Below are 16,257 nucleotides of genomic sequence, written 5' to 3' on the forward strand. Positions count from 1 at the left end.
ACTGCCCCTCCCCCAGTTGTTTGGGTTAGGGGTCAAGTAGAGCTCCAGGTCAAGTGCAGTGGGAAGGGGGCTGCCCCTGGTCTAGCAGATTTCACTTGGGGATGCTTCCCAGGTGTCCCCTTTAGAAAAGTAGCGGTGGCATCCTTAATCTGCACTGGCGCAGGGCGAGGAGAGCGGTGGGAGGGTTATTTCCAACCCACGGGATGCCATCTCCCTTCCCCCATCCTGCAGCTGTCCCTGTCTGTCCTGGGGTCGACCTGGCCCCTGCGGTCTCGGGAGGTACCACCCTTCGCTTTCAGTTTTGGGTCTTCCCCCCTAGCAACTGTTTCTACACTGGGAAAGTAGGCGAGGTCACCGAAAACCCAGCTTGCGGGAAGCCCAGCCGACCGTGGGAGGAGAGCCCGGGGCTGGGGGCCCGGCAGGTCCCCCTCCCCTCCGCCGGCTCTCGATTCCAGCGCTGATTGGCCCAAAGTTTCCGCCCTCTCCGGGACACTGGTTCTCCATTGGCCAGTCCCGGTCACGTGGGCCCCTCCTCTCCTGGGCTGGAAACCCGGGGAGGCCGCAACAAGTCGGGTGAGGACTGCGGGTACTGCTGGGTCAGGTGAGGCCCCGGCGGGGCAGGGGTCGCGCGGACCCCATCACACGGGAGGGGCGTGGAGACGCTGGTCCCCGGGGACCCGGGAGCTGCTGGTCCCTGCTGGGCCTGGAGAGGTGGCGTCCGGGACGGCCGTGTCCCGGACCGGCACTTGCTCGGGCGCCCCGGGCATGCTCTGGTGGCGCGGGGGTCCTTTGATTCCGAGGTTTGGGGCAGCCACCCCTACAGGGCTTGAGTTGGGCCAGACTTGCCAGCTTGTGCAGGGGGGAGAGCTCCCCCTTTAGCTGTCCTCTAGGAACAGCAGAGTGTCTGACAAGCCTTAAGGTCCGTTTTTGTGGGGAGGGTGGAGGTGGAGAGGTAGACCGGAACGAGATCTGAAACCCCACGGGGAGCGATGTAGGTTGGACCGAGAAGGGAACTTCCTAAAAAGGTAAAGCGATGCGGGCTGAGGAGAACGGGGCCATCTTTTGGAATCTTGGATGCACTCTACGGACAGAGCAGTGGCAGAGTTTGGAACTCTGGGTGCAGGGGTTCCAGACTGTCTCCTGTTTGGGGCTCAGAAGTATTTGTCTTTTGTTGACCCAAATGCCGGGGCTGGTTTCCATGGAGACAGTGAGTCTGACATCACCCTGGTTGCCATGGTTCCTGGTTCTGGAGGACCCGAGCAGGCTGTACACGGCCAGGGAGAAACAGAGACTTCAGCCCAAGCTGCTGCCACTTCCTTCCTGCCACCACCTGTTAACAGTCACGCGCAGCAACTGGGAATGGGGAGATGGTGACAGAAGGCGGCGGAAGGCCCGAGAGTGGCAGGCAGGCCTAACAGGGCTGGCTGTGTGGATGCCTTCAGAAGCTGGCCAGGGGGTCCCGTTGGATGTGGTGTGGGGGTCCTTGCAGCCATTCTCCTGTCTGCCTGTGGGACGGCTGTGCGTGTCTAGGAGGCACGGGCCTTGGGGAAGACACCGTCAGCTGTCTGTCCCGGGCGTGGGTCTTGAAAGGCCACAGGAGTATCAGGACCCTGCGCAGGACTTGGCACCAGCTTAAATAGATGGGGGCCGCGCGGGGGTCCCTAAGCGTTTCTTCCCAAGCCTCACTTCCCTTCCTAGCGTTTCCTTACAGAGCCCTGCTCCTGTGCCCCCCGTTTGGCCCCTCTGTGAGTGGTCCTGTGTCCTCCTCTGAAGGACCACAGCCCAAGACTTGGGGGGGGGGGGTCAGCTCATCTTATCCTCCTGCCTTGTGCCAGGTCCCCGTCACAGCTGCCCAGACTCAGGGGACAGTCTTGGCTGGAGTGACAGGACAGGTCTCCCTCTCCTTACCCCACTTTGTGTCAGGCTTCAGAAGCTGGCGTGACTTCCCACCCCCACCTGCCGAGTCAGAGGCGAGTAGCAGGGCGCAGGGCCGCAGCCCTGATTTTCGTCTGCACTTTGCAAACCGTAAGGCCTTGTCTTTAAACCCTTTTCCCAGTTGCCTTGAGTTCCATGGGATGACCCTGCAGATTACATAGAAAGGAAACAGAACTTAGAATGGAGAGTCAGCGTGATGAGGAGATTTACCAAGGGTGTGCTGAAACGCGTCTGGGCCATGTCAGGTGTTCTCAGGCCGGACTGCACAGGAGAGAGCCTTCTGGGAGGTTTCCAAGAAGACCCATGCCTGGCGGGGGCGGGGCGAGGGGGGGCGCCTGGGGGCTCAGTCAGTGGAGCCGTCCGACTTTGGCTCGGGTCATGATCTCACCGTCCGTGAGTTCGAGCCCCAAGTTGGGCTCTGTGTTGACAGCTCAGAGCCTGGAGCCTGCTTCGAATTCTGTATCTCCCTCTCTCTGCCCGTCTGACACTCTCACTCTGTCTCTCTCTCTCTCTCTCAAAAATAAATAAACATTAAAGAGAAAAATTAAAAAAACAAATAAACAACAACAACAAAAACCCCCAAGACCCATGCCTGGGTCTGACCCGAAATCAGTTGAATCAGAATCTCGGGCGGCCCCGGTGTGCAGCCAGCGTTGAGAACCCCTGACCAGCCTGTAGGAAGGATGTATGGTGGGCAGGACACTTCAGTGGGAAGGAGGCCGTCCAGTCTCAGCTTCTGGGCCCCGGTGAGGGGCTTGGGGAGTGATTGTGGGGGGGCCTGGGTGGTTGTTCTCTTCCCTCCTCCCATTAGCTGTTCATCCCGGGCAGGTCAGCAGCCTTGACGCCTCCGTTTCCGCTGGCTCTAACCTGGGGGCGCTGGCCCGGGTACCCCCAGATCCTCTCCAGCTCCGTGCTTGGACCTTTCAAAGTCAGTTCAGTCTCCCAGGGACCACAGGTGAACTTCTCTGTGTGTGCTGACAGGTGTTGATCTGTAAGAGCTGATACTGCCCAGGAAAGTTCAAGCGTCAGGGTTCGAAGGGTTGGTTCTGGAAGCCACTGCTCAGCCCCGGGAACCCAGCCAAGGCTGCTCTCTGCATCCTGCCTTCGCCGAAGGGAACCGGGGTCCTTAAGAGCACTTTTCTCCGCAGGTGGCAGCCACAGCCCCCTCGGGGACCCCAGCAACCATGGCTTCCTGCCCAGACTCTGACAACAGCTGGGTGCTTGCCGGCTCGGAGGTAGGACGCAGGCCTGGGAACCCTGTGGGAGAGAAGTTCCTGCGGGGCTGGGTTGCCTTTTGGGTCTGTCCCCTTGCTCGGTTCTGCCGGGCACCTGTGTCACCTCCTGGCGGCCGAGAGGAGCTCCAGGGGCAGGAGGAGGGGGAGCAGGCCCCGGCACGCAGGCCTCCTCCTGGGTGGGGGAGTCACAGAAGGGCTGTGAGTTCGAGGGCCTCGGGACAGTCACCGCCTGTGGGTGGGGTGAACGAGGGAGTGTTTTGAAGGTCGGGCAGCGCGGCTGGCAGTGGGGGCAGGAAGCCAGTGGGCTCCTGTGTCCCCAAAGCCACCAAGAAGGGGGAGGGGGCCGGAGAAAGCTCGTCAAGGGCCCCGGGCCCCGTGACTTGGAGTGTTAGGACCGCCAGGGGGAGGGGTGTGAGGGTGGGAGCGAGGGCAGGACACAGGGCCTGGGGCCAGAGCCCTGGCCCAGAACGACTGCGGGGCCTTCCTCTCTGTCCCCCGCTGTAAGAGGGGGTTGTGATTCCTGGCTTAGAGGGGTGGCCGTGGTGAAACGAGTGGTTTGAAAACCGCACAGAAACGGACTGAGGCGCACAACGATCCTTGGAGGGCTTGCAGAAGCCCTGCTTGGGTGAGCGGGTGGCAGGCCTGCTGGGCAGGGGTGTGCAGGGAGGGCAGAACTCGGGGGGGGGGGAGGGGGCGGGCCAAGTTGTCGGCTGCCAGCAGCTGCGTGTGGGGCAGTGGAAGAGGCCAGAAAAGCCTGGAAGATGCGAGTAAAGTGGGCGGCCCGTTGAGTGGACGCTGCAGGGAAACCCATGGGGAACGTGATCGTGACCTTTAAGTGGCCAGGGGGCTCTGTTCTCTTGCCGGCCGCCCACCTCCCAGCCAGTCAGCAGCTTCCATTGGTGGGGAGGTGGGAGAACCCGGCCTTGGCCGGCTTCTTTGGGAGGGTGGGGGGCACCAGGTTCCTAGGTGATGGGGTGTCTTGGCCCAGCCGCACTTTTCCATTGGCCAGCAGCTGCCTCTGGAAGTCCCTCACGGTGGCAGGGCAGGGCAGGGAGGGGAGGTCAAGCGAGGTCAGGGAGGTCAGGGAGAGGAGCTGCCGCCCGCCGCCCTCCCCCACCTCATGTTAGCTCGCTATGGCACGTGTAGGTTTTTGTGAGATGTGGGTGGGGGTCCCCGGGCCGTGCGGCTGGCCCCAGGGACCCCAGCAGAGCACCCGTGCTCCTGGTTTGGAGCACCCCCTCCCCCAGGGCCTGCCCGTGGAGACCTTGGGCCCAGAATCCAGGATGGACCCAGAACCCGGGAAAGCTCCCCAGGCCCCTCGGAGCCACTTCGAGGCAGCTGCTGATGAACTAGCTGGGGCCGTGAATGGAGAAGGTAACAGGCCCTCCTGAGGGCGGGTGCAGCCGCCTTCGTCTACGCTGCGGGGTCTCCTGCCCCTTCTAATCTGGTAGGGCCTGTGGGAGCCAGAGGGCTATGTAGGAAGTTCATCTGGGGGACAGTGGTATGTTTCCTGGGTCTTTTCGTCTGCTGCAGAGACCCCCTTCCAGACTGAAAGTCCCCAGTGCGGTCCCCTTCTGCCAGAGAAGACCGAGGCCGAGGTGAGGATCTTCACCGGTTTGGGGAGGGCAACTGGAGAGGGGGGAGGCCTGGAGCCGCTCGTGGCTGTGTCTGCTCAGGGTGTCCTGGAAGGTGACGCTTGTGCCACGAAGCCCTCCGGCCTGGGAGACATGGTGGTCCAGAGAGACTTGGAGGAGGCCCCTGTGGTGGCAGGCCCAGAAGACACACGAGACACGCAGGACCTGGAGGGTCACAGCCCCCCACAGAGCCTGCCCTCATCTCCCAACGCAGGTGAGAGCCTTTTGGTCTCCGTCTTTCCTCTCCTTCTGGAAGGAATGGGGGGCAGGGCGTTTGCTGCTGAGCACGGTTCTGGTCCAGGCCCCGGCACTTAGCAGCGTAGCACTCACCTTGCCATGTGTCAGTGAAACCTCACCACTACCCCCGAGGATTCAGGGAGGTCAAGTGACTTGACCGAGGTCACACAGCTGGTAAGCGGCAGGGCCTGGGTCTGCTTGACTCTTTCCCTTGTGCCACGAGGCCCCTTCTTTTCTTGCTTCTAGATTCAACTCTTGTTCCCTGAGCCTCTTTCACATGTCAGTTCTGTGCTCAGGAGGGGAGGGGGGGTGGGCGGTGCGTGGCCCGTGTGAGAGGCAGACTCGTCTGAACCAAATGGAAGTCAGACCAAGAGCGTGGGGAAAGGAGGGGGAAGGGGAGAGGAGGGAGGGGAGGGGAGAGTGGTTCAGCCAGGGGACAGTTGAGGGAAGGGAGAGAGGGGCGGGAGCGGTCGGGGGAAGGTTCAGGTTGGTTGGAAGGCATCTTGAGAAGGAGCAGGCTGTTGGTCGTCAGCAGAGGCATGGGCCGCCTGTCCCGCGCTGAGGAGCCTTTGGCCAAGGCTGTGGCCAAGGAGTGGGCGAGTCCTCTGCTGAAGGACGGGGTGGAGGGAGAGGGCAAGACCTGGGCCGTTAAGGGCACGAGCGAGGTGCTCGCGCAAAGCTGCCGAAGAGAGGGTAGGCAGACACGAGGCAGGGGTGTGGGGGGAGGGCCCGGGGGGAGGGCTCAGGTGGCCAGGTGGTAGCAGTGGGGTCGTTCTCTGAACAGGGGTGGGGGGGGGGCACCGGTGTGGAGGGTGGGGTACTGAGAGCTTGGTCCCCAGGTGACACTCAGGTAGGGTGGCTGGCAGATGGTCATCAGGCCCAGGGCCGTGGGCAGGCCAGGTCAGGATCTACGGACTGGGGGCTCGTCTGCTACGGAGGAAAGTCAGTGGTGTGGGTGACTGTGCGGGGAGATGGCCGGGCCCCGCGGGACCCTCGCCTTTAGGACCGGGAAGAGCCAGGACGGACTGAGAGGCAGCGCCCGGCGGGCACAGGAGCTGCCGAGGGAGCTGGGTGGGGGGCACGTGTGGAGGAGGGGGTGCTTTTAGGGAAGAGCTGCTCCCTGAGTTTGCAGATGGAAGGACCGCCCCTCCCCCCCACCCCCCCATAGGCCGGGCATCTGAAGACCGCCCAGGTGGACGGGGGCAGGGTCCCTGACTATGTCTCTCTCTGCGGTCGCCTCACTGCCTCGTGCCCACTGCTTCTCCAGCCTGGCCCGTGGAGGAGGCCCGCCGCTCCAGCAGTGAGGACGACACAGACACAGACGTGGAGGCGGAGGGGCTGCGGAGGCGGCGGGGACGGGAGCCCAGCACCCCCCGGCCCGTGGCGGCCCTGGGCGTGGAGGGCCAGGCCCGCGGCGAGGGCGCGGGCGGGGAGCCGGGCCTCTCCCCCAACGTGTGTCTCCTTGGGGCCCTGGTTCTGCTGGGCCTGGGAATCCTGCTCTTCTGCGGTGAGCGCTACCTCCCTGCCGCGGCCTCCTCCCTGTCTCCGCGACCCCTCCTGCCCCTCTCCTCCGCTCTGGCCTCACCGAGCCCCTCTGTCTCCATCCTCAGGCGGCCTCTCGGAGTTTGACAGCGGTGAGTGGGGCGGGGCCCTGGCTCGTCCCTGCCCGGCCTCAGGGAGGCCACTGGCGGTTCCCCGAGTCAGAAGTAGGGCCCCTGGGCTGTGCATTCATGGCTCAGTCACTGACCTTCTCAGCTGTTCAGGGCGACCCTCGGCCCTCTCCTGCCGGACTTCTCAGCCGTAGGGTAGGCCCAGGGCAGGCGGGTGACCGTGTGTGTGCAGGGGTGAGGGAGCGGGCGGGCCAGCTTTGGGACTTCGGTTTCCCACAGGGCCCACGGAGGAAGCACAGCCGCAGGCCTTCCCAGACACCGGCTCGGATGCGGAGGTGCTGGACGGCGTGGGGGGCGCGGGGACCGTCCGGGAGACTCGGGGCGGCCGGGCTGTGGGGCGGGAGGGGTCACTGGCTCCTGTGCCCTTAGGACGGACTGGGGCAGCCGCTGCAGGCCTCAGCAGCCCCCGACAGGGTGCCCAGCCTGCAGAGCATGGCCCTCCTGCTGGACAAGCTGGCCAAGGAGAACCAGGACATCCGGCTGCTTCAGGCCCAGCTCCAGGTGGGCGCACGCAGGGGTGGGGGAGGGGTGGGAGGGGTGTGTGTCCTACAGGTTGCCTCTGCTCGCCTCCCCCCACCATCTCCTCCGTCCACTGGAGTTAGGCTTTCTTCCTGGCTCTCTGCTCACACCCTGCGGCCACGGCCCAGGCCCGGCTGGCATCCCGGCTGGCGCCCCCGCTGCCTGAGGCCACCCTGCCTGATGGGTGCAGTCTGCCCGGGGCCCCGTGTGAACAGGGATCGGTGGGACTGCCGAGGCTCGATTAATAACGTCTCTTCTGGGTGTGGGAGGCAGAAAGGGCCGTGAGAGCCGCGTCTGGTCGATCTCAGGTGGATGGAAGTGTGTCCTTGTAGAGGACGTGGAAGCTGAGGTCTGTGACGGAATTTGGGGTCACGGGCTCGGTGCAGGTTGTGGATGGCGAGGAGGTTGAGAACCAGACTCTCTGAGCGTCCTAGGCCGTGTCCTGCCGACTCCCTTGGGCGGAAGCGGGGCGGGAGGCACCGGGCCCTTCCCGACCCGCCTGTGGCACCCTCACCACAGGCCCAGAAGGAGGAGCTTCAGAGCCTGGTGCGCCAGCCCCGAGAGCTGGAAGAGGAGAACGCGCGGCTGCGGGGGGCCCTGCGGCGGGGCGAGGCCGCCCAGCGCACCCTGGAGTCCGAGCTGCAGCGGCTGCGGGCCGGCTGCGTGCGGGGCCCAGACGGGGTGTGCGTCCCCTGGAGCGGAGGCCCTCTGGGCGGCGGGGTCTCCGGGGAGTGGGAGCCGGGCCCTGGCCTCCCTGAGCAGCAGGAACGGCTGGAGGCGGAGGCCCAGGCATTAAGGCGCGAGTTGGAGAGGCAGCGGCGGCTGCTGGGGGCGGTGCGGCAGGACCTGGAGCAGAGCTTGAGCGGTGCGGGCCGAGGGGACCTGGCCGAGCTGGGCCGCAGACTGGCCCAGAAGCTGCAGGGCCTGGAGAAGTGGGGCGGGCACCCCGGGGTCGGTGCCAACGCCTCAGAGGCCGGGCACCGGGAGCCCCGCTTCCAGAGTCCCAGGGAGTGGAGTGGAAAGGAGAAGCGGCGGGGTGGGCAGGGGGACCGGAGCGCTGAGCCCCGGAGGCACAAGAAGGAGGGGTCTGGTCGGGAGAGAAAGAACTGGGGGGGTGAGGGCCGGGAGGCGGCAGAGGGCTGGGGGGAGGGCAAGCCGCAGGGGGCGGAGTGGGGCAGCAGGAAGGACGCCAGGCGGCAGGGCCCTGAGGAGCGCCCTAGGAGGAGTGGGAGCCCTCACCCCCCCGGGGGGCAGCAGCACCCTCAGCGGGAGGAGGGCGCTAGCGACGGGCGAGGCCGCCCGGCACCGGCACCGGCACCGTGGGCCGAGCTATTGAGGCGCAAGTACCGGGCCCCGCAGGGCTGCTCAGGCGTGCGCGAGTGTGCCCGGCAGGAGGGCCTGGCCTTCGGGGCAGAGCTGGCCCCGGTGCGGCGACAGGAGCTGGCCTCTGTGCTGACCACTTACCTGGCGCGGCTGCCCTGGGCCGGGCAGCTGACCCAGGAGCTGCCGCTCTCGCCCGCTTACTTTGGGGAGGATGGCATCTTCCGCCATGACCGCCTCCGCTTCCGGGACTTTGTGGATGCCTTGGAGGACAGCCTGGAGGAGGTGGCGGTGAGGCAGACGGGTGACGACGATGAGGTGGATGACTTTGAGGGCTTCATCTTCAGCCACTTCTTTGGAGACAAAGCACTGAAGAAGAGGTGGGCAGCTGTGGGCGGGGGCCGGGGGGGGGCGGGGGGTGAGGGAGCACAGGCCCTGAGTCCCAGTCTTGAGTTTGTAATCCACGGCGGGCTCCCCTTCGAGCAGCATCCAGATGCGCTCCGGTCTTCCCTTGAGGTCAGGAGGCCGCCTGTGCTCGCTCCACGGTGGTCCTGGGAGTCCCCTCGGGCTGGGGGGACCTTTCCTCCCGAGTACTTGCGTCCAGCGTGTACCTACAGTGCCGAGGAGGCTTCCTGCCTCGCTGGCCGGGGACCTCACACTGGGAGGGTGGGTCCGTCCCCCCCTGCCTTAGGGGGGACAGGTCCCCGCTGCTACAGGAGCCTCTTCTCACCACGCGGCGTGGTCCTGAAGGCCTCTTCCTGCCCCCACCTGGTCTCCCCACAGGTCAGGGAAGAAGGACAGACACTTCCGGAGCCCGGGGAGGGGCTGAGGCCCAGGGTCCCCTGACCCCGGGGACCGTTGAACTGTCGTCTTCTCCGGCTCCCTAGGAGAGTCACCCGGCCTTGCACTGATGCCACTGTTGCCAAGAAAAGGCTTTAGCTGGACCTGCCTTGCTGTTCATGCAAATATATGCAAATGATTGGGGGCCAGCGGGCGGGGGGGGGGGGCTGTGGGGGGACAGGAATCTGATTCTGCAGCCAGAGAGCCTTGGTGCGTGTGCCCCCAGAGGGGCCCCTTGGCTGCACACACTGGCCTGTGCCCCCTGGGATGGAGGCCTGTGCCCCCTGGGATGGAGGCCCAGCACGAGGGCTTTCCTTGGGGTTTTGTTACATTTGAAAGCGGCAGCCCCCGGGGACTGAAGTCTCCTGCCTCCTCCCCGTCCCCACCTCATGGGAACTGAAGACTCAGCCCCAGGAAACGCTGTTGGGGCTGTGCTGTCGGCTGGGGGCTCCGTCACTGGGCTGGCGTGTAAGCACAGGGGACCCCACACCCACCTTGTCCCCACCTCATCCTCCCCACCCGCCTCGGGCCCTCAGGGCCGGAGCTCACAGCTGCCGAGGGCCATGGGTTCCCGAGGGTGAGCCTTGGGCCCCCGTCCCGGCCGAGAGATCTCGGCAGGTTAATTTCTGGGAACCTTGGGTTTCTGATCCTCAAACAAAGGGACTGGGGGGCTGGGGAGAGATTACATAAAGCGATGTAAGCAAAATGCCTGTTCTGTATTTGGCACTCAAAAGCTGTCGCCGGCCAGAGGGTGTGAGGAAGGGGCGGAGGACCCCCACCGGGCTCTGGGCTGGGAGGTGGGAAGCCACTAGGTGGCGCCCCGGCTCCACGTTTGCCGCTGACCTCGCCTCCCGCACCGCTTAGAGCCCCAGACCCAGACCCACCCGGCCAGGTGAGGTGAGGGCCTGCGCTCACCCAGAGTCCGCTGGGCCACTTACTGCCCAGAAGTCCTTCCTGACCGGGCTCCTCGACCGGCCTGCACGTCCCGTGCGAGTGTAGGGACGGAATGGCGCAGTGTGACTTCAGGAAGGGGAGAGCGCCCGCCGGCTCCAGAAGGGGCTGTGGTGGGCGGCGGGGGCTCAGGAGGGACCGCTGGCTGTAGTAGGGCTGTGAGCCAACGGGCTCCTGCGGGCCTCTGGCTGGGGGCTGAACCAGGAGCGCAGGGTGTGTGTGAGGAGGCGCCCCCTCTGTGGACCTTTGTCCCCTCCACGGACCTTCACCCCCCCCTCCGTGGACCCTCACCCCCCCCTCCGTGGACCCTCGTCCCCTCCACAGACTGTCCCCTCCACAGACTGTCGTCCCCTCTGGACCCTTGTCCCCTCCGTGGACTCTTGTCCCCTCCATGGACCCTCACCCCCCCCCACATGGACCTTCGTCCCCTCCACGGACTGTCCCCTCCACAGACTGTTGTCCCCTCCATGGACTGTCCCCTCCAGACTGTTGTCCCCTCTGGACCCTTGTCCCCTCCACTGACTGTCATCCCCTCCATGGACCCTCGTCCCCTCCACGGACTGTCCCCTCCAGACTGTCATCCCCTCTGGACCCTTGTCCCCTCCACAGACTGTCGTCCCCTCCGTGGACCCTCATCCCCTCTGGACCCTCGTCCCCTTCACAGACTGTCCCCTCCAGACTGTTGTCCCCTCTGAACCCCTGTCCCCTCCACGGACTGTCGTCCCCTCCATGGACCCTTGTCCCCTCCACGGACTGTCCCTTCCACAGACTGTCGTCCCCTCTGGGCCCTTGTCCCCTCTGTGGACTGTTGTCCCCTCCATGGACCCTTGCCCCCTCCACGGACCCTCATCCCCTCCACAGACCCTCGTCTCCTCTGTGGACCGTCATCCCCTCTGGACCCTCGTCCCCTCTGCGGACTGTTGTCCCCTCCATGGATGCTCGTCCCCTCCGTAGACTGTCCCCTCCGTAGACCGTCGTCCCCTCTTGAGGATGCCTTTTGATCCTGTTCACCTTTCTCACCGCCTGCAGGTGCTCAGAATTTATGCTGCGTGAACAGCTGACTCGTCAGCTTGAGTCTCCAGGGCAGGGGTTCAGGCTAGAAGGGAGGCCAGATTCCTCATCCCGGGAGGGGCCTGGCTTCAGGGGAGGGGGCACAGCCTGGCCTCCCTGGGTTCCCAGAGGTTGTGGGTGCTGGGGGCTTTTCAGGGTCTGAAAAGCATCGCAAAGTCTGGGGGAGGCTGGGAAGGGTCCCCAAGCCCCCTGTCCCTCTTAGCCCCTCAGGGAGTAGGAGCGCTGAGCTGGGTCTGAGGTCTCCGAAGCCGCTGTGTCCCCTGTATCCGAGAGAAAAAGAGAGCCAGGAGCCCCAGGGGTCTGTTGGGGACGGTCAGGACACCAGGGCCACTGCCCGGTGGCCACCCTGTGTCTGGGCTGGCCTAGGTAGGTGATCCTCACTCCCATCACAGGACACGAGGCCCCTCTCTCTGTCACCCTCATGTACCCACAGCAGCTCTGGCTGGTACCCACAGGGGTGGGGGAACCTGGGAGCGAACCCACTGGCGTCTGCCCCCAGCCCTGCGTGGCCCCCAGGGTCTGGTCTGGACCCCTCCAGTTTAAGGTCTGGGCCTTTCTGCCCTTTCCTCTGAGACCTTCCACCCCTCCCCCCCAGCTAAGAGCTCAGCCCCAGGGGCAAGGGGCAACTTGGGGGAATCACGTGAGTCAGGGGCGCCCCCTTGGGCCTCCTGCTTCCTTTGGCTGGTCCCCAAACTCACTTCTCATCTGTCCCCCAGCCCGCCATCTGTGCCCCTCACCCCTGCCCAGGCTCCTCCACTGACCTTTCCCCGCTGCCCTCAGCCCCGCCTTCCCTCGCTGGTGCCCCTGCCAGCCCTTACCGCCCCTGGGGTCCCCCCGCCTCCTCTCCCTACTGCTTCCCATCACCCATCCTGGAGGCAGAGATGTGGTCCTGGGTGAGTTTGGGGCCGGCACCCCCCGCTCCCCAGAAGCTCCTTGAAGGTCAGGGGTGTGTGTTCCTCCCAAGACCCTCTCCCAGCCGCCTCTGCCAGACCAGCTGTTGCCTGAGGGACCTCCCGGGGCCACCCTGATGCAGGGGTGCCCGGGCCCTCACCTGCACGTGCTTGTGGGGGGCTGGTAGGGAGCTGCAGGGTGGGACCGGGCTGCCTATCCCTGAACCCCGACGACAGCAGCCCCCTCCCCTCCCATTTTACCGCTGAGATACGTGCCTGCTGGGCAGCTTCCGGCCTCAGCTTCCAGAAGAGGCCCCGCCCCGCTCAGCCCCTCCTCTTCATTCTGGGCCCGATGGAGGCCCCGCCCAGGTCTCCTCTAACCAGACCTTTGGTCTGAGCAAGCTAAGACGGGGGAAACCAGTCTCGGGTCCCCACCGGCTCCCACCTGCGGGCCTCAGGCCGGGCGCCCCCTTGCTTTCAGGGTGAGCTTCCCCATCAGTACAGTGGACACCGAGAGCATCTTCCCAAACCGCCTGGCAGGAGCTGGCAGGGGTGGGGGAGGGGTGCCAGCTTGCATCTCACTCTGCCCCGTGCTGTGCAGACCCCAGTGCTGCCCGCACCGCCCCCCCCCCTCCCCCGCCCCTGCAAGCAGCTGGATGGATTTAACAGGCAGAATTCTCTCTTCACGCTGCCAGGGAGGAGTCAGCAGGGCGTGAAGAGGAGGGAAGGCTGGCCTCTGACCTGGACTTTGAAGGACAGTAGGATTTGCCATGAGGGCAGAGGTGAGGCCCGGGGAGGGGGAACAGCCTTGGGGCCAGATGGTTAAGTTCATGCTCACCGTTCTCCCACAGGCCCACCTGCAAGTCTAAGGAGGGGCTTTGCCGCGGGCAGTGGAGGCTGGGCGCCTGTACCAGGGCCGGTAGGCTTGGGCGCTGTGCAGCGGGTGGCCAGGATGTGACATCGGGGTAGTTTCAAGGTGTCAGCCAACAGCCTGGGAGAGAGGCAACGTGGCCGGAGCAGCGAGTTCGAGCGGCCCAGGCCTGGATGGGACAAGGCCAGGGGAAAGCGGGCGGTCGAGGACACGCTGGGTTTCCCAGCCCTGGCACAGGTGGTTGAGCAGCACCCCCCCCCCCCCCCGCAGTGCTGGCAGAGGAGGAGGGGCGGGGCTGGTCTTGTCAGGGTGGGGGGGTGGGGTGGAGAGGGGAAGGCAGCTGGGCTTGACTTTGCCAGATATGGGGGGGCAGCCAGCCTCCCAGCAGGTCCCTCACTGCTCCCCGGCTGTGCGTCCCCTCTCGCCATCCCCCCAAGTCAGGGCCCCCTTGGAGAAGTTCCAACCAGCGTCAGACTCTTAACCTTACTGAGCCTGAAGGGTGGGGGGAGTGGCCCGGAGGGGGAGTGACCTGTCTGCTGAGGGTCAGAGGGACAGGTCGCCAGGCTGGGGCAGGGAAGGCAGAAACTTAAGCCGTGCACCGTGGAGAGGAAGGGTTAGCCCCCTTTGGAACGTCAGTCACCCACAGACCAAACAGGCCTGCCACGCTGGCTCATCCGGAACGTGGCCTCGGGCCCTTGCAGAAACCCCACGTGGCGTGAGGCCACCCAGAGACTGGCCGCCCCTTACCCGCCTGGGCCACAGACTTTTCGGCTCTCCCATCTCACGGACAAGCAGACGTTAGAGAGGGTAAGACCGTCAGTACCCTCTTACAGACAAGAGAGAGAGAGAGAGAGAGAGAGAGGAGGTGGCTTGCCTATGGTCCTGTCACAGCTGGACAGTGACCAAGACTATCCGCGGGCACTGTCCACCTTCCCCAGGAGGCCCCAGGCCGGGAAGCCCGAGCTCCCACCCGTGTCTCTGTCTGGTCCATACACCCCCACCCAGCCACGTGGGTACCTGGCCCTGTGGCACTTCCTCTCTGGCCACGGCAGCCCCTTATGCGCCCCAGCTTGTGGGCAGGAGGAGGCTGGCTCCGGAGCGGCCCTTCACGGGCATGAAGCCAGCCTCTGGTTCAGAGTGAGAAGTGAGGCCCAGAAAGAGAAATCACTTGTCTGGGGTCACGAAGCTTGCTAGGGGTGGGTTGGGGCTGGAGCCCTTGGCTGTCAACCCCTAAGAGTCCCCTGTCCCCGTCCTGTCCCCGCCCCCCCCCCTCGCCTCCCTCCGCTCCTCAAGCTTGTAAGGCGAGGTCTGGGGGAACCGGTTCTTCCTCCCTCTGCCCTTGAGCTTTGAAGTCACCCGTGGGTGGCTCGAGCTGGTGCTGTAGGGACGTCTGGTGTCCCCTCTGCCACTCGGAGAAGCGGCAGCCAGACAGACAGGAGGCTGCCCGTGGAGGACTGCAGCGGGGCGGAGGCGGGGGGAGCCGCCCCGGGACCGGAACAACGGGGTGTGGGGTTCCGAGGCTCGGCCTTGAGGGTGCCTGCAAATGCCCTCGGAGCCTCAGGAGCAGAGGCCTGGCCTCCAGACTCTCCCCCAAAGAGCCATCCATTTGCTCATTCATTTATTTATCGTGGCTCATGCAGTGCTTTCCCAGGCCTGGCCCGGCTGGCACCACCAGACCTGCCTTCTGGCAGCCTGGGGAGGGACACAGGCGAGGACCTACACGGCAGGCCGAGGCGGGGCTGGGGGGGAGGGTTCCGGAGGCCCCCCTGGCTGCCAGAACCGCTGGCTTTGGAGCCACGCAGACCCAGCTCGGCCACTTCTAGCTCCTGGTTTGGAGCTGAGTCTGTCCATCTCCTTTTGAGAGTAAATACCAGCGTCTGTCTCGAAGATAGTGAAAAACGGTGACATGAAATCAACACATCGCTCTTCAACGGCTGAAGTGGGGCCAGTCCCCAGCTCCAAAGCTGGCATTCAGTACATGATAATCTCACAGAACAAAAAGATTTTTCTAAATCCTGAATCTTTATTTAAAAAAAAAAAAATCTTTGTTTAAGGGCGCCCGGCTGGGTCGGTGGAGCCCACGACTCCTGGTCTCTGGCTCATGAGGTCAAGCCCCCCCACCGGTATAGGGCTTGCTTAAGCAAAAATCCTGTTTGTTCTTGTGTCGTATTCCAGATTGAGCCGTGGCCACCATCCATGGGCAGACTAGCTGACTTTTTAGAGCTTGTTTCTTTTGAACATCGGAGGATCCCTGCTTTGCCCGGCGTTCTGGGTGAGATCAGCCGGGAGCTGGAGTTGGAGGTGCCGACAGACTCTGCTACGTGCCCTCTGAACGGCTTCGGCCATAAGAGCGAAGGTCACACACTTACCTCATAGCGGCGGAGATAATTCATAGACCGAGGACTGAGCAGGGGAATCCAACTTTCCGTTGGTCTTTTGGGAGCGCGCACTGTCCAGTGAGAGGTTCGACGCCTCTCACCTCCAGGGATGTCGGCGTGTGGCGTTTCTTAAGGCCGGAGAACTTACAAACTCACAGCTGGCCGGTGCCTTGTCCTTCCTCTGGGTTCACCCTTACTGAGCACTTAGCAACTTAGGGAAGGCGGGTCACGAGAGGGGACGGGTCGTAAGTCTCTGACTGTCCACCTGTGTGTTTAGAAGCGTTTTGCCCCTTCTCTCCGGAGTGATCCCGGGGGGTGGGGCGCTATGTACAATAATCTATTTAATAGATGTCTGGGCAAGTGTCTCAATTATAATGAGCCTCATCATAATTGCGACACTTCGGGGCGCCCGGGAGGCTCAGCCGATTAAGCGTCCAACTCTTGGTTTCGGCTCAGGTCATGATCTCAGGGTTTCGTGGGTTCGAGCCCCACATCAGGCTCTGCACTGGAGGCATGGATATTGCTTGGGATTCTCTCTCTCTCTCTCTCTCTCTCTGCCCCTCCCCTCTCACTGTCTCTCTCTCAAAATAAATACACTTGAAAAAATTTAATAATTGTGCCACTTAAAGTTGCCTCATCTTTAAGTAGGGATAGTAGTGTTTATGTCACATGATTGAGTAAATAAATGTCTGGCACGTAGTAAACG

At 64.1% G+C, this 16,257-nt stretch overlaps 1 protein-coding gene and 1 long non-coding RNA gene across 10 annotated transcripts; both read left to right on the top strand.

Annotated features, from left to right (window-relative positions):
* The first annotated feature begins 491 nt into the window (after positions 1 to 491).
* PBXIP1 (PBX homeobox interacting protein 1) lies at positions 492 to 10,096 on the top strand. 7 transcript variants are annotated; one of them, XM_042975938.1, is made up of 12 exons: positions 1,071 to 1,405; positions 1,924 to 2,025; positions 3,084 to 3,170; positions 4,403 to 4,544; positions 4,704 to 4,768; positions 4,847 to 5,018; positions 6,309 to 6,548; positions 6,652 to 6,675; positions 6,931 to 6,986; positions 7,081 to 7,212; positions 7,750 to 8,930; positions 9,334 to 10,096. In XM_042975938.1, exons 1-12 carry the CDS (start codon positions 1,181 to 1,183, stop codon positions 9,377 to 9,379), a joined length of 2,472 nt encoding a protein of 823 aa, XP_042831872.1. In that variant the 5' UTR covers positions 1,071 to 1,180; the 3' UTR covers positions 9,380 to 10,096. The 7 variants fall into 7 exon arrangements, with proteins under 7 accessions (XP_042831879.1, XP_042831875.1, XP_042831872.1 ...); XM_042975939.1 differs by having other exon boundaries at positions 1,072 to 1,405; positions 4,418 to 4,544; XM_042975942.1 differs by lacking the exon at positions 1,071 to 1,405 and adding an exon at positions 2,764 to 2,890 and having other exon boundaries at positions 1,762 to 2,025.
* A 1,112-nt stretch (positions 10,097 to 11,208) lies between these two features.
* On the top strand, positions 11,209 to 16,024 carry LOC122235801. 3 transcript variants are annotated; one of them, XR_006213847.1, is made up of 4 exons: positions 11,209 to 11,370; positions 11,615 to 11,778; positions 12,998 to 13,410; positions 13,875 to 13,974. It is a non-coding gene; the product is annotated as an uncharacterized LOC122235801 (long non-coding RNA). The 3 variants fall into 3 exon arrangements; XR_006213846.1 differs by lacking the exon at positions 13,875 to 13,974 and adding an exon at positions 15,349 to 16,024 and having other exon boundaries at positions 11,209 to 11,778; positions 12,998 to 13,084; XR_006213845.1 differs by having other exon boundaries at positions 11,209 to 11,778.
* The last annotated feature ends 233 nt before the right edge of the window (positions 16,025 to 16,257 follow it).

This window comes from Panthera tigris, chromosome F3, assembly GCF_018350195.1.
Source record: "Panthera tigris isolate Pti1 chromosome F3, P.tigris_Pti1_mat1.1, whole genome shotgun sequence".
NCBI lineage: Eukaryota > Metazoa > Chordata > Mammalia > Carnivora > Felidae > Panthera > Panthera tigris.

Bases quoted from the DNA above. Each gene is read 5' to 3' on its own strand.
- PBXIP1 (XM_042975938.1), top strand. From the start codon at position 1,181: ATGCCGGGGCTGGTTTCCATGGAGACAGTGAGTCTGACATCACCCTGG. The intron at 5,019-6,308 runs GTGAGAGCCTTT...CTGCTTCTCCAG, and splicing joins GCCCTCATCTCCCAACGCAG to CCTGGCCCGTGGAGGAGGCC. The intron at 6,987-7,080 runs GTGCTGGACGGC...CTGTGCCCTTAG, and splicing joins ACACCGGCTCGGATGCGGAG to GACGGACTGGGGCAGCCGCT.